The 12,587-nt window shown below is 44.7% G+C and overlaps 1 protein-coding gene across 2 annotated transcripts; it reads left to right on the top strand.

Moving 5' to 3' along the window:
* Nucleotides 1-1,979: 1,979 nt before the first annotated feature.
* On the top strand, nt 1,980-7,322 carry LOC147623105 (lipoyl synthase, mitochondrial-like). 2 transcript variants are annotated; one of them, XM_086821808.1, is made up of 6 exons: nt 1,980-2,220; nt 2,385-3,167; nt 3,982-4,300; nt 6,328-6,530; nt 6,689-6,970; nt 7,091-7,322. In XM_086821808.1, exons 2-5 carry the CDS (start codon nt 3,080-3,082, stop codon nt 6,916-6,918), a joined length of 840 nt encoding a protein of 279 aa, XP_086677934.1. In that variant the 5' UTR covers nt 1,980-2,220; nt 2,385-3,079; the 3' UTR covers nt 6,919-6,970; nt 7,091-7,322. The 2 variants fall into 2 exon arrangements, with proteins under 2 accessions (XP_086677934.1, XP_086677935.1); XM_086821809.1 differs by having other exon boundaries at nt 6,599-6,970.
* Nucleotides 7,323-12,587: the final 5,265 nt, after the last annotated feature.

Genomic DNA, 12,587 nt, shown 5'->3' with positions numbered 1-12,587 from the left:
ACTGCCATGGTCCCCCCCCCAAGGGAGCCTCCCCCCCCAACCGTAAGGGGGGGGGGGGGGGCACCCGTGTGTGTGGGGTGCCTCACAAACGGGGGGGAGGGGGGGCTCCCCCCCTTGTGGGGTGCTATGAGCCCCGCAAAGGGTACGGGCAGCCCCCCAATGGGGGGAATGGTAAGGGGACCCTCCAGTCTGTGGGTCCCACAAAGGGGGGGTGGGTGGGTTAGGGGCCCAAGGGGGTGAAGGTAGGCTTTGAACGGTGTTGGGTAGTCTAAAAGCTAATGTAGATGCTTTTACCCAACTTTAAGCTCATCCAACTTTTAAAAAGAAAGCTTTTACCCAACTTAAAAGCTAAAAAATCATCCAACTTTAAAAAGGACTTTGTGGGGCGAGCACCCCACAAGGGGGGATGTGGGGTGCTAGGCACCCCACAAGTGGGAGTGGGGTAGCCCCCCTCCCACCATGGGGGGGCCTCCCCTCCACGGTTTTAGGCACCCCTCATGGTGGGGGATAGCCCCCCCACCATGCATGGATTGTGGGGCGCCTAGTGCCCCACAAAGGGGGGACTCCCCCCCCCCCCCCTCCCAATGGTTGGGGTACCCCCCACCCCCTTGTGGGGCACTAGGCAGCCCACAAGGGGGAGGGGGAATTCCCCCCACCATGGGGGGGACCCCTCTCCCCAGTTTGTGGGGCGCCTAGCGCCCAACAAAAGGGGGGGTGTCCCCCCCCATGGTAGAGGGGGGCTACCCATACCATGGGGGGGGCTGTTTATGGTCCCCCCTTCCCCATCATGGGGGAACCCACCCGCTCCCTTTGTGGGGCGCAACAATGGGGGACTCCCCCCCTCCCCTCGAGACCCCACCCCTCCGGCACTAGGCATGCCACAAGGGGGGGGGGGGGGGAGGGGGCACCATTGGGGGGGCCCCCCTCCCTAGTTTGTGGGGCGCTCCCTTTGTGGGGTGCCTAGCGCTCTATGGTGGGGATACCCCCCCACCCCCTTGTGGGGCGCTAGCACAAGGGCGCTAGGTGTCCCACAAGAGCGCCCCATAAGTGGGGGGGGGGAGGGGGGCAGGCAACCCCCCCACCATGGGGGGGTTGCCATGGTCCCCCCCAAGGGAGTCCCCCCTCCCAAAAAGAAACTTTGGGGGAAGGTGGGGGGTACCCCCCAATCTTTGGGGGGGGGTGGGGGCTACCCCCCAGGGACCCCCCTCCCCGGTTTGTGGGGCGCCTAGCGCTCCACAAAGGGGGGAGGGGTGGGTAGCCTCCCCCACCATGGGGGGCTGCACATGGTCCCTCCCCCATGGTGGGGGGGATGAGCCCTTGTACCCCCCAATCTTTGGGGGGGTGGGGGCTACCCCCCGGGGACCCTCCCTGGTTTTTGGGGCGCCTAGCGCCCCACAAAGGGGGGAGGGGTGGGCAGCCTTCCCCACCATGGCGGGGCTACCCATGGTGGGGGGAATGAGCCCTCCCTCCCCACCTTGGGTCCCCCCCCCCCTTGTGGGGTTTGTGGGGCACCCCACAAGGGGGGGGGGGGGGGGGGGGAGGGTAGGGTGGGACTAAGGGGGGAGAGGGGGACTGCGCCCCACAAAGGGGAGGGGGGGGAGGGTAGGGTGGGACTAAGGGGGGAGAGGGGGACTGTCCCCTTGTGGGGCTAGGCGACCCACAAGGAGGTGGGGGGGCAGCCCCCTCACGTTGGGGGAGGAGGGTACCCCTCCCCTGTGGTGTGGGGAGTCCCCCCCTTGTGGGGCGCCTGTGGTGGTAGGCGCCCCACGAGGGGGTATCCAATCCCTCCCACCTTGGGAGTTAGGGAAGGTTCCCATGGGCGTTACATTGGGGGGGACTGCCCATTGTCCCTCCTCCATGGTGGGGGGTACACCCCACCCCCCACCTTGGTCGACCCCGCCGCCTTGGGGGGTACCGCCCCCCTCAGCACTATCTCCACTTTCCGGGCGCCGGCCATTTGATGGGATCAATGGCGGAGAGCGGTGCTGGGGGCTGGCGGGTGCAATCTGGGGAGACACACAAGACTACTTAGTCATTGAGGCACTTGCGCCCCCGCTTAATGAAGCCAAGCATTTATCCAGCCATTACCATAGGTAGTCCTAGGGAGGAGCCTGATGTCGGGCTGCGCCTTTTGTTTTGCACTGGGACAGGCGGTGCTGTGGAGACCATTGAGAAAGGAGTGATTTGTAGCCAACCAATGATGGACATGGCTCAATAGAGGTGAGTGTACATAACTGTGTATGCCCGGGTTCACTTGTCTTTGTCCGGGTTTATCTGTATGTGCCCGGGTTTACCTGTAAAGGCCTGGGTTTACCTGTAAAGACCCAAGTTTATCTACATGTGCCCTGGTTAACTGTAGCAAGTAAAGCTTGTTTGTCTTATAGGTTAGCTGAAGCAAAATCTATTATATTTGAGAGCCAGCGGACACTATCTATTATGGTGGAGGTCGACAAGGCCTTCCTAGATGGCTTGTTGGTGGAGGAAGCCAGCACAAAGGCAGTAAATCTCTTTTCGGTGTGGATGTTAAATAGCTTGAGCCTGGCATGTGTGCACACAGTGGGGTTCATCGACGCCTTATGGTATTTCACGCCCATCCACTTGCATCCGAAAAAGAAGTGCTCCATGCGCATGGCGGAGGGCTTGGACTTTCTGTCCTACATGTTTGTATTCTTGCCTGTGGTGATTCGGTGAGGCTCTATTACTTAGATTATTTCAGCACTTTTGTTTTTACAAAAACTTATGTTTTTGTGTGGTTCAATTCAGCGGTCATTGGTGTTTGTATGTATTATATAATAATAGCATTAAGAGGGTGCCTCGCTTGCCGAACATGAAGCCAGGAATTTTATTCTATGACCCTTTAAGTATCATAGACGAAAAAGAATGTCTCCCACAAGTATATCGGGAAGTAAGTGTCTTGGCATTCGAGTGGGGGGTTTATTTTATAATTGTGCTTTAAACATAACTCATTGTTGTGTAGATTGATGAAAACCATGGCCGTGGTATGTTCTGACCCATCACTTGCAGCCTTGTTAGAGGCCTCGGAGACGGGCTTTCAGTTTCAGAGGATTTCAACAGGAAAATGATGTTGATTGTGGCTTCTATGCTATGCTTGCCACATGAAGCAGCTTGTAGAGAGTGCCAATGCCAAGAAGCCACCGAAGGAGTGGGTAAGGCAATCATTCTATCATCCGCTTGCCCTTGAAATTATGTGTGTTACAGTGTCTAATTTAATTATTGCACTTTCATTTTTTTTGTAGCTCTCACGTGAATGGTTTTCATGCCTATGTAGGGGCTCTAGAGAAAGTTCTTTCCATGCTCTATGCATTGAAGCTCTCATCTCTATTCATGTAAAAGCTATTTCTCTCTCATATGGAGGCCAAATTGCCTATGTAGGGGCTCTAGAGAAATTTCTTTCCATGCTCTATGCATTGAAGCTCTCATCTCTTGCTATTGCTTACATAGTTACATACTTACACTAGGTAACCCCCTGTGGCACTTAGTCTAGAAAACTACAAGAATACATAAGATACCATGCTATGTCTTCTTCTTGCACTTCTCCCTCTCCTTGAAGAAACTCTTGGCTCAAGTAGCCATGAAGGCCTTAGGAGTGGGACAACGGTAAAGTAAATTTTAGTCTATGTCTTCACCATTATATTATTATCCTTGAAATTCGAAGTCTTCTTGGACAATTAGCCGGAGTGAATGCATGACACAAGAGTTGCATAGGAGACAAGTCTTCAAATGATTTATTATATTTCCATTTGGAAAGCTTAATACAATTCCTTTCGGTGGGGGGGGGGGGACCCAATGATATTCGGCCCTCTATGCAGTGCTGTGTCTCTCTATTTCCTATGATTATGTGTGCCATGGTCTTTGAGAACTATAGAAATTGTTATGCATAAAAATTGCAATTTTTATCACACCATAAATGCTCCATAAAAAATTACGCACTAAGCAAGAAAGCGGCATCGTCTGTAGCAGCACTGCGCGCGCGGCTCGCTGCGGGCGGCCCTGGCCTCAAAGATTTCCTTAACACCTCTCCTCAGCAGGATGTGGATGCCTACTCCGTGGAGGTCGGCACAAAAAAGAACCCCATACCCAAACCCCCCTGGATGAAACGTGTTATCCCGGGGGGTGACAAATACACCTCCATCAAGGCCAATCTTCGCGACCTCAACCTACACACAGTCTGTGAAGAAGCCAAATGCCCTAATATTGGGGAATGCTGGACTGGTGGAGAAACCGGTACTGCCACTGCCACCATCATGATTCTTGGTGATACATGTACCAGAGGATGCAGGTAAATGCTTTAGACTTTTAATTTATCAACATTCAGGGATATATTATGCGTACACATAGATTGGATCTTTTCGGGCCTTGGTAGAATGTTATGATTGATTTATATCAGGTGGCCTAATCTGAGAGTGCGCATGGATTGAATAACTACAAGATTCAAAGGAGAGATGATATTGATGACAATGGTGATGTTTTGACGTCCATTAGAGGAGGATAGTGATCTATGGGACCCATAGTAGCTAAAATATGCGTCTTTTATATAAAGAACACGACTTGACGTTTTTTTGAATTTTTTAACGTTTTCAAAAATAAAATACGTCCTTTTGACAAAAAGAACCTTGGGTGTTTGGAAAGAAACCTAATCTATAACGTTATTAATGATAATGTATCATGTTTTGTACTTTCTTAAGAGTTGCCTTGGCCCCTTATAGCTCTGTATATATGAATTAGAGGCTTCATTTATAATTTATGATTGGTGAATCATGATTGATTTTATAGTCTATGACTTGGTGAATCACTATGGTCTCTACTACATGCAATTGTCAATGTTACGTGACTTCTCCTTCATGTTTGGACTTTGAGCTTGAGAGCATTTTGTAAAAATCTGACGTATTATATTTCATGCCATCGTAAAAGACGTCTAGTACACGCATTATACTTTGTCGTATTGTACGTCCCATCCCATACTTGGCTTCTATGATGGGACCAACAAAGACCACCGTATATTTTTTGATCGTTTGTGGAACGACTTGAAAGGTGATGTAGCAAGAGTTGATATTCTGAACAATTGAATAGAATGGGGAAGATCCATGAGTTGATATTCTGAACAATTGAATAGAATGGGGAAGATCCATGAGTTGCCTCTAGTTGTAACTATTTCAGACTTTCTGTAAATAAATTATTTATTTACCAGATTTAAATATATTTAAATAGATGTGTGCACATTAGAATAGAATAGAAGTTCTAGGGTTTCAAATGTGCCAAAAAGTTGGTAGAACATTTTAGTGGGACCCTAGTAGAACAAATACCCTGAAGCTGCCAGATGGGGAAATCGGAGCTTTGTGAAAGGGTAGGTAGTAGCCTCAGATTTTAGGCTTAGAAAATTATGCGCGCCCGTTCAAGCACCTGAATGAGATGGGTCCCTACGACAAATAATTCTAAGGCCCTTAGTGTTTTTACTAAGGCCTTAAAATTCTTTGACCCCCTTCCCCAATTAGCACGTGCTCTTCGCGATGAAGCTTTCCATTGAAGCTTGAGAGCAGCCCCTTGTGATTCATGTGGAGTCTAAGTGCTCCCTTAGTCTAGAACAAGGTCCCTCATAGTCTAAGTGTGGAGAAGATTCATCGCGAGAAGTGGTGGCAAAACCCTCATTCTCTCTAGCGTTAGGTGGCTGGAAATTCTCTGTTTTCAGCCCTTAATCAACTCGTAAAGGGCTGAAATTAGAGGAGCGGTCACTCTATTGGCTTCATGGTGGTATATATGTCGTAGTACCTATTCCATGCTATGCTTGATGGAGTTGATGATCTTATATTTCATGTTAGGACAATCTTTGAGATCAAGTTCACACTTTCTGTAATTTTGTTATTCCGGTGTTCCGGTCTTTCACTTTCATCTTTATTTTTTGCTTTGTGAGACTTAATTGCTAACTCAAAACTTCTAGCTGTATTTGCTAGAAATCCATTTACTGCCAACATTTCTAGTTGCTGCAATAAAGAAAGTATTTTTGGGTTTAGAAATGCACCAGATTATGTAATTGATGTGTTGGTAATTTGTTTAGTTTCTGAGCATTCTGTGGTTTGGTCTTGTTTCTTTTATTAGTATTCAAGAGAATATTAATTTTCGTGTTTGTTTCCTAATTTTTCTTGCTTATTTTATAATGATAAATTTGTCTCCTCTTTTGATCATCCTGATTAGCTATAAGTTCAAACTCCTCTGGCCTTATGGTATATATCATATTATGAAAGAGGCAATAAGGAGTTTTTGTTGCCAGTTAAGTTGTGTGATGGTGCAAATCTTGTTTAAATTTTACAGATTCTGTGCAGTAAAGACATCCCGTGCACCACCTCCACCGGACCCTGAAGAACCAAGCAAAGCAATTGCTGCTTGGGGTCTAGATTATATTGTTATCACAAGTGTAGATAGAGACGACCTACCTGATCAGGGCAGTAATCATTTTGCTGAGACAGTTGAAAGGATCAAGGCACGAAAACCTAATATGCTGGTAGAAGCTCTTGGTAGGTAGCTTATTTCAATGCTGAGTCTGAAGTCGTGAAATGCCCTTTTCTAATTTTTGGTGCCTCAGTTCCTGACTTCAGAGGAGACAAGGAATGTGTGCAGCGGGTTGCCACTGGATGTGTTTGCTCATAACATTGAGACTGTTGAAGAACTGCAGAGCGTCGTGAGAGATCGGCGTGCGAACTTTCAACAATCACTGGATGTTTTAAAGATGGCCAAGTCAATGGCTGCAGCAGGCACTCTAACAAAGACATCTATCATGCTTGGTTGTGGAGAGACACCAGCTCAGATAATCAGAACAATGGAACTTGTAAAGGATGCAGGTGTCGACGTGATGACATTTGGGCAGTACATGCGACCATCCAAGCGTCATATGCCTGTTTCTGAATATGTGACACCAGAAGCCTTTGACGAGTACAAAAGAATTGGAATGGAAATGGTACTTTTCCAACTTTGAAACTTAAATGTCGCAATGGTCTTCTGCATGTGACAAATTTTTTCTTTGCTTTTTACATAACAGGCTGAAAATTATCACCTCTTTTGGGTTTTTGATGTTTAGGGTTTTCGATATATTGCATCGGGCCCAATGGTGAGATCATCGTACAAGGCTGGTGAGTTCTACATTAGATCCATGATTGAGGAAGATAGAAAGAAAACAGTCTTGACAGGCATCAAAGGACTGGAGTCTGGACAAGGCTAAATTATTTGCTGTAAAGAGTTTCAATGATGTGGAAGGGATTGACATGTAATTTTTCAATATGTCCAGCCAATAAAGTTTGGCCTATTATCTATTTGTGCTCGCAATAGCATTTGACATATGTTGTGGGAAGTCTCTCTTTGCCTTACTGATGGTACATGGGATCTTGTCTTTTACACATATGGATTGGCATCTGTACTTGAGATTCACTGTCAGGAGACTCACTGTTAGGGTCAGTAACAATTGAATTTACTTTTTTCTTCTCAAGGAGAGATTATTCTATTAGAAAAGACACCCACAGACCCCCAAGACAAAAACACAAAAAAGGAAAACATCAGAACATGTACTCAAAGGTCCTTTATCACCAAAAGGATAAGGAAGGCAATCTATCTCCTAGGTATTCGGGAAGAGACCGCCGACATCAGTGGAGCCCTGCTCATCAGTGCTAACCCTGGAGCTCTTCTGCTGTTCTGTGTTTATATTAGCAGCATAGTTCTGGGTTATCATTAAAGCACATTGCAGCCACAAGGCAGGTCTATGTGAAGAAGCTTCCCGCATCTCTCTACCCCAGCCTGCAACCTGTACATTCTGTTGCCCATGCACACCCATTCCAATGAAGCGGACATGCACATGCATTATTCCTTCGGGAGGTTTCTCACCTTGTGTGCTTATTGCAATCTTTTTAACCCTCATACTCTCTCTCTCTCTCTCTCTCTCTCTCTCTCCAACTTCTAGTTAGCAGATGAAGCCATGTTCTGTGTTCTCCTAATCAGGGGTGAAGATGTAACCCAATTCATAGCCAAATTGTTGGTACATGCTTTGGTGCACATGATAGCTACATAAGGCTATATAGTCACATATACACACAACTTCCTTCTACTTTGTTTGGAGCCTCTTGCTGCTACAAATGGACCAGGTAGAATGGTATTTGGGAAACATCTAAATACTTGTTTGATTTAAGTGGTATGATCATTCATTTAAGCTTTATACCTACTTGGTTTAGTTGGTACAATCACTCATAGCCAAGGTTAGCTTCTAAGGACAATCACTCATAGCGGTGCATGTACAAAGAAATGCAAGATACCTAAATTTCACAAGTGATCATGGAATTCAGTACTCTCGATTCCATCATCTAATAGCTCTCTTGGATGGTCTAACTTGGGGGGGGGGGGGGGGGGGGGGGGGGGGGGGGGGGGGGGTTTGGTGCTATCACGTGGCAATCAAAGAGGCAAACTGCAGTCATCCCTCTCCATTGCAGAACATTGTGGTTGCACTCGCCGCTAACGAATGCCTTTGGATACAAACGCTGATAGAAGAGTTATAGCTTAGTCCAAAGCCTACCTTGAAGATCTACTGAGATAAACTATCTTGTATATCTCTTGCAAGTAACTTGAAGCATTAATGGGGCGTAATGAAATATCAATGCAAGCACATCTATAAAGTTATAATGTTTAACAAAACTGAAGAGACCCCAAAGGTCACAAGCACTAAATGTGCAAAATAACAAAGTTTGTAACATACATTGCTCTCTCGTGTTAATTGTAAATCAGGATGTCCAATCACACCCTCGGCGATTTGCCCTCTAATGCACTTAGGCCCTTCACACACTGAGGCAGGTGCATGCTAATTGATAGACAATAAAAATTGGCCAGCTCGCGATTGGGTGGTACATCCTTTTCACATTGCCAAATTTGGCACTAGATTGAATACCTGTTGGCAGCCAACTCAGCGCTAAATCCAGGGGTTTTTGGATGGCCTTCAAGCTACCCAAATGTGATGCCTGCATTCTCCAACCAATTAAATACAAGAAAGTTCAAATTTTGGCTTGCCCAATTTGTGAAATCAGGGTGAGTAAGGATTTGTGAACAACCATGTTTGAGCAGATTGTTTCTAAGCTTTATAAGGATTTGCCATTTGTAAGTTTATTTTCTTACACTGGTTTTCACGTATTATCTCTTTCTGTACTAATGTGATGAGAACAATCAGCTATTTGTTAACTCCTTGAGAGAGAGCTTTGAATCACTCGTGCGCACACTTGTTTCAATTATTTGCATACATACATGCACACACACATACATGCACACACACATACATGCCTGCACTTAAACACACACACATACATGCCTGCACTTAAACATATACAAATTGATGAAATTGATAGAGGGAAGATTACGTACTTGATTACTTGGCTTAATCACAATTAGCAATACAATTAATAGAGAGCATAAGCATATAACTGGACAACAACATTACTTTGAGAACATAATGTGGGTGTACAACATTAAGGAAGAAGAGCTAATGTGGGCAACATGGGAAAAGGCAAAGAGGACAAGGAAGGGAAAATATATAGCTATAGGTTGTGATACTCAACAAAGAACGAGGAGCATGGCAGATGCATAAGAGCTAGGAGAATAAGACAGGCAAGCGAATCTTGAAATTTTGTAGACAAAGGAGAATTAGTATTGGACGATTGAGTTGAATTTGGATATTCATAAGTGCCTAAAAGAGAGCACAAAGGCAAAAGCAGGGATTTGAGAGCCCCCCACAGGCAAGAAGGAAGGCATGTTGCTAATGCCATTGGAAAGATTAGATGCTTGATTACTTGGTTTAAGCACAATAAACAATTAACAATTAACAAATCACGTAAGCATAGAACTGATGTGAGGACAAGGGTTGTGCTTTATCGCTTTACTTCGCCATGTAGCCATACTTGCATGTTCACATCACATGCTCGTTCGACCTCTGATCCCTTGGTCCATCGTAAACCCTGTATAATGCCCAAGCCTCTAGGCCCTTGCCCACACTTTGCATTATACAATCGAGTTCTTCCTAAGATCATATCCTCGCAGGACCTTTGACCTCGATATGAATGTATATGAATGTAAAACCTCTGTCATATCTAGCTTTCATGTGTGCACCATAGCCATGCGCAGGAGATGCATGGGGATATAGAATTCATGTTTCTAGCCAACCACTCAACATAGAATAGTCTCTTACCCTGCATGTGTTGTGCTTTATTACTACGTGCACATAGGCTCTATGTAAGTGTGAATTTTTCAAGATGAAAATTCACTACCAAGGTCATATACTTCCTAATGAGGGTATTATGATGGATCCACAAAAGGTAGAGGCCTTTAACGGTGAGAAGAGAGACATGTGGTCTTAACTCATGAATTATGGTCTCACATTAAGGAATCCTCTAGGAAGGAACAATGCTTATAATGTGGAGACACTAAGTTTTTCTTTGACATGGATCAAGACGTGTGATAGGTGAATTTATGATATCGTCACAAGAATGTGAAGTGCGACTTTATAGGAATTTGTTGGGTTACTTTCCCAAGGGAGATGAGACCATATCCTTGTAAACAAGATGTTTGGTTTTTTGCTCAAGTGAGCTATTGATGAGTATGACTATATCCAGTACGCAAGAGTACATATGTCAGTGACTACTACCACATAGTTCTCTTGTGAGTAGAGTGAGTACATATGTCAGTGACTACTAGCACATAGTTCTCTTGTGAGTAGAATTTTTGACGACAAAAACCTTTCTTTAGGGAAAGGAGGGGGTTATCCTAAAATATTAGGTAACTCATATCATCGTGTGAGTCCAAACAAGCGACACTTAAAAAAGGGCATCTAGCAGAGGAGACTAGGAGTCTCAATAGTGAGAGTTTGTGAGCCTATTTGTATGTAACTAACTCCAAACATCCATAGTGGTGCAAGAATATTTATCAAACATCTTCATATATAGTATGGCATAGAGAAGAAGTTTGATAGTCATATTTGAAGGGAAAGCTTCAAAGATTATATTCACTCTAAGTAAAAGTGAGCTCAATCATTCGTAAATTGATGGTAGTCAAGCTAAAAACCCAATGAGGTTCTACAACATCTACTTGTGCATAGATGTTAATCTAGGATAGAGAAGTACCTCTCAGCTTTGGAACCAATCCCTATGATTCATGACTAACGTCAGTCTAGATCTCCAATAGTCATAGATATTTCAACAAAAACATTTAATAATTTGGTGATGCAATATGGTAGTGTAGTCTACAAATATCTAGTTGCACAGTATAAAAACTTGAGGTACAAGGATGCCCTCATGTAAATTCAAGGCATGTAATTTGCCTTCAAATTTTGGTTGAAATACCAAATCACAAATATATTGGGTATTGGTAGACACGTGTCAAGAGAAAGGATAAGATAGAAAAACTCTTTAAAAAGGGGGTAATATCATGCAGCCTATAATGATACATCGGATTGCCCGTAGCGGCAGTTGAGCTCCATTAGACACGGAGACCAGACGTTGGAGTGTGTGTGGTAAGGTGTATGGGGTTTAGGGGTGAGGGCGCCTAGGTCAGAGTGCCACGGGCAGTTAGGGACTAGTGTGGGCAGGCAAGCCACTGCTATATAAGTCCAACAATCAGCTGTTATCCTGATTCTCTCTATGATTTGGTGGTGATTTTGAGCTCCTTACACTCTTCGACTATGGTAGAGTCCATGATAACATTATGGCGACGTAACAAGTTCCCTCTATGCCTCGTCTATGGAACAATGTGGATGATGACCGATTGACATCTCATATACCACAAGGAAAAGGAAGGAAATGTAGCATAGATTGATGTATGCTTGGCATCATTGCATCCAAAATGCTCAAGTGATGGAAAGGTGGGTGCAAAGGTAAGCAGAGATAATAGATATGAGAGAACAAGAGAGGCAAGCGTATAGAAGTGCACATGGTGGAGGGAGACAAATCACCTTTCCACCCGAGCTAGTACAACTACCAAAAGATTGCACGGTTGATTGGGTACATGATGAAATGTATAAAGGATGAAAGTGATAATGACGTATTGGTGTTACTAGATGAGGAAGGGTATGCAAGAGGCTATGAAACTAAGGTAATCAAGTTTGCATGTATGTATTTTAGGATTATTATATTCCAATAATGCATTTTCATAATAGTCCTTTCATTTTGCTTTATGCATTGACTCAAAGAGGAATATTGAAGATAGTGGTGTCATGGCTACTTTGGAGGGTGAAAGTGGACAAATGGAAGATTATTGTGGCATTATTAATAACATTCTTAAGATTGACTATAGAACCTTCCATATCTTTGCATTGGATGTCAAGTGGTTCAAAGAACCTTTATGTAAGGGACACAAGCGAATGTGAGGAGGCACACAGTGGAATCATGGCCACATTCTATACAAGGATTTGGCAAAGAAATAAGGACTCTTTAGTCCTACCACAACACTACGAGTAGGTATAAAACCACACTTCTTTATCTATTCACTACTATTAGATAAGTATATTTCAACACTATTTTTTAACACTATACGTGTTCATTTGGTAAGGTTGCGTT

Source organism: Cibotium barometz, chromosome 27 (assembly GCF_041138505.1).
Source record: "Cibotium barometz isolate CiBa-2024 chromosome 27, ASM4113850v1, whole genome shotgun sequence".
NCBI lineage: Eukaryota > Viridiplantae > Streptophyta > Polypodiopsida > Cyatheales > Cibotiaceae > Cibotium > Cibotium barometz.
This window is presented reverse-complemented; position numbering and strand designations above follow the sequence as displayed.

What these genes read in the sequence shown, in the direction of transcription:
- LOC147623105 (XM_086821808.1), top strand. Translation starts at nt 3,080, where the DNA reads ATGATGTTGATTGTGGCTTCTATGCTATGCTTGCCACATGAAGCAGCT. An exon ending in ACATGTACCAGAGGATGCAG is followed by an intron (nt 4,301 to 6,327) that starts GTAAATGCTTTA and finishes TAAATTTTACAG; the next exon opens with ATTCTGTGCAGTAAAGACAT. An exon ending in TATGCTGGTAGAAGCTCTTG is followed by an intron (nt 6,531 to 6,688) that starts GTAGGTAGCTTA and finishes GAAGAACTGCAG; the next exon opens with AGCGTCGTGAGAGATCGGCG.